The sequence below is a fragment of the Cucurbita maxima genome, unplaced genomic scaffold (assembly GCF_002738345.1).
Source record: "Cucurbita maxima cultivar Rimu unplaced genomic scaffold, Cmax_1.0 Cma_Scf00746, whole genome shotgun sequence".
Taxonomy (NCBI): domain Eukaryota; kingdom Viridiplantae; phylum Streptophyta; class Magnoliopsida; order Cucurbitales; family Cucurbitaceae; genus Cucurbita; species Cucurbita maxima.
This window is the reverse complement of record NW_019272762.1, coordinates 1047-1504: the sequence shown is the minus strand read 5'-3', so window position 1 is coordinate 1504 and position 458 is coordinate 1047. Positions and strand designations below refer to the sequence as shown.

The following is a 458-nucleotide window of genomic DNA, read 5'->3' as shown; positions in this document are numbered from 1 at the left end:
AGGTGCGTTGACGAGGCTCTTGCTCAATTAAAGGTTGCAGATGCTTATTAGTAGGTTCAATTGAGTGCAGCAAAGTGCACTAAAAAAATATTGTACATTGCAATAACATGTATCGTTAGAAGATGATGATTTATTTAAGCTCTCAAAGTATTTTATATTTTATTAGTTCTTGTATATGGAAGTATCATGAACTATAAGACAGTGTGTATTTTCATAAAAAGGAAAAAGAAAAGAAAAGAAAGAAAAAGGAAAAACAACAAGAAATTTTTAGCATGAGAATAACTAAAATGCATACAAAAAAGTACAGTGCATGAATTTTAAATTAAACTCATTCCATTTTGCAGGTTCCTTACGTGGGCCTCAACTTTGCTGTGTATGAATCGCTTAAAGACTGGTTGATTAAAAGTAAACCATTTGGACTTGTTGAAGATTCAGAGCTCAGTGTGACAACACGTCTA

At 32.1% G+C, this 458-nt stretch overlaps 1 protein-coding gene across 1 annotated transcript in view; it reads left to right on the top strand.

The window, feature by feature from the left end:
• The window catches only part of LOC111474881 (mitochondrial adenine nucleotide transporter ADNT1-like), a gene marked incomplete at its 3' end in the record, with an annotated part of 1719 nt that extends 1276 nt beyond the window's left edge, over positions 1 to 443 (top strand). Inside the window, exon 4 of the mRNA XM_023119724.1 lies at positions 345 to 443. Coding sequence (XP_022975492.1) covers positions 345 to 443 — 99 coding nt within the window. The remainder of the gene's footprint in view (positions 1 to 344) is intronic.
• Positions 444 to 458: the final 15 nt, after the last annotated feature.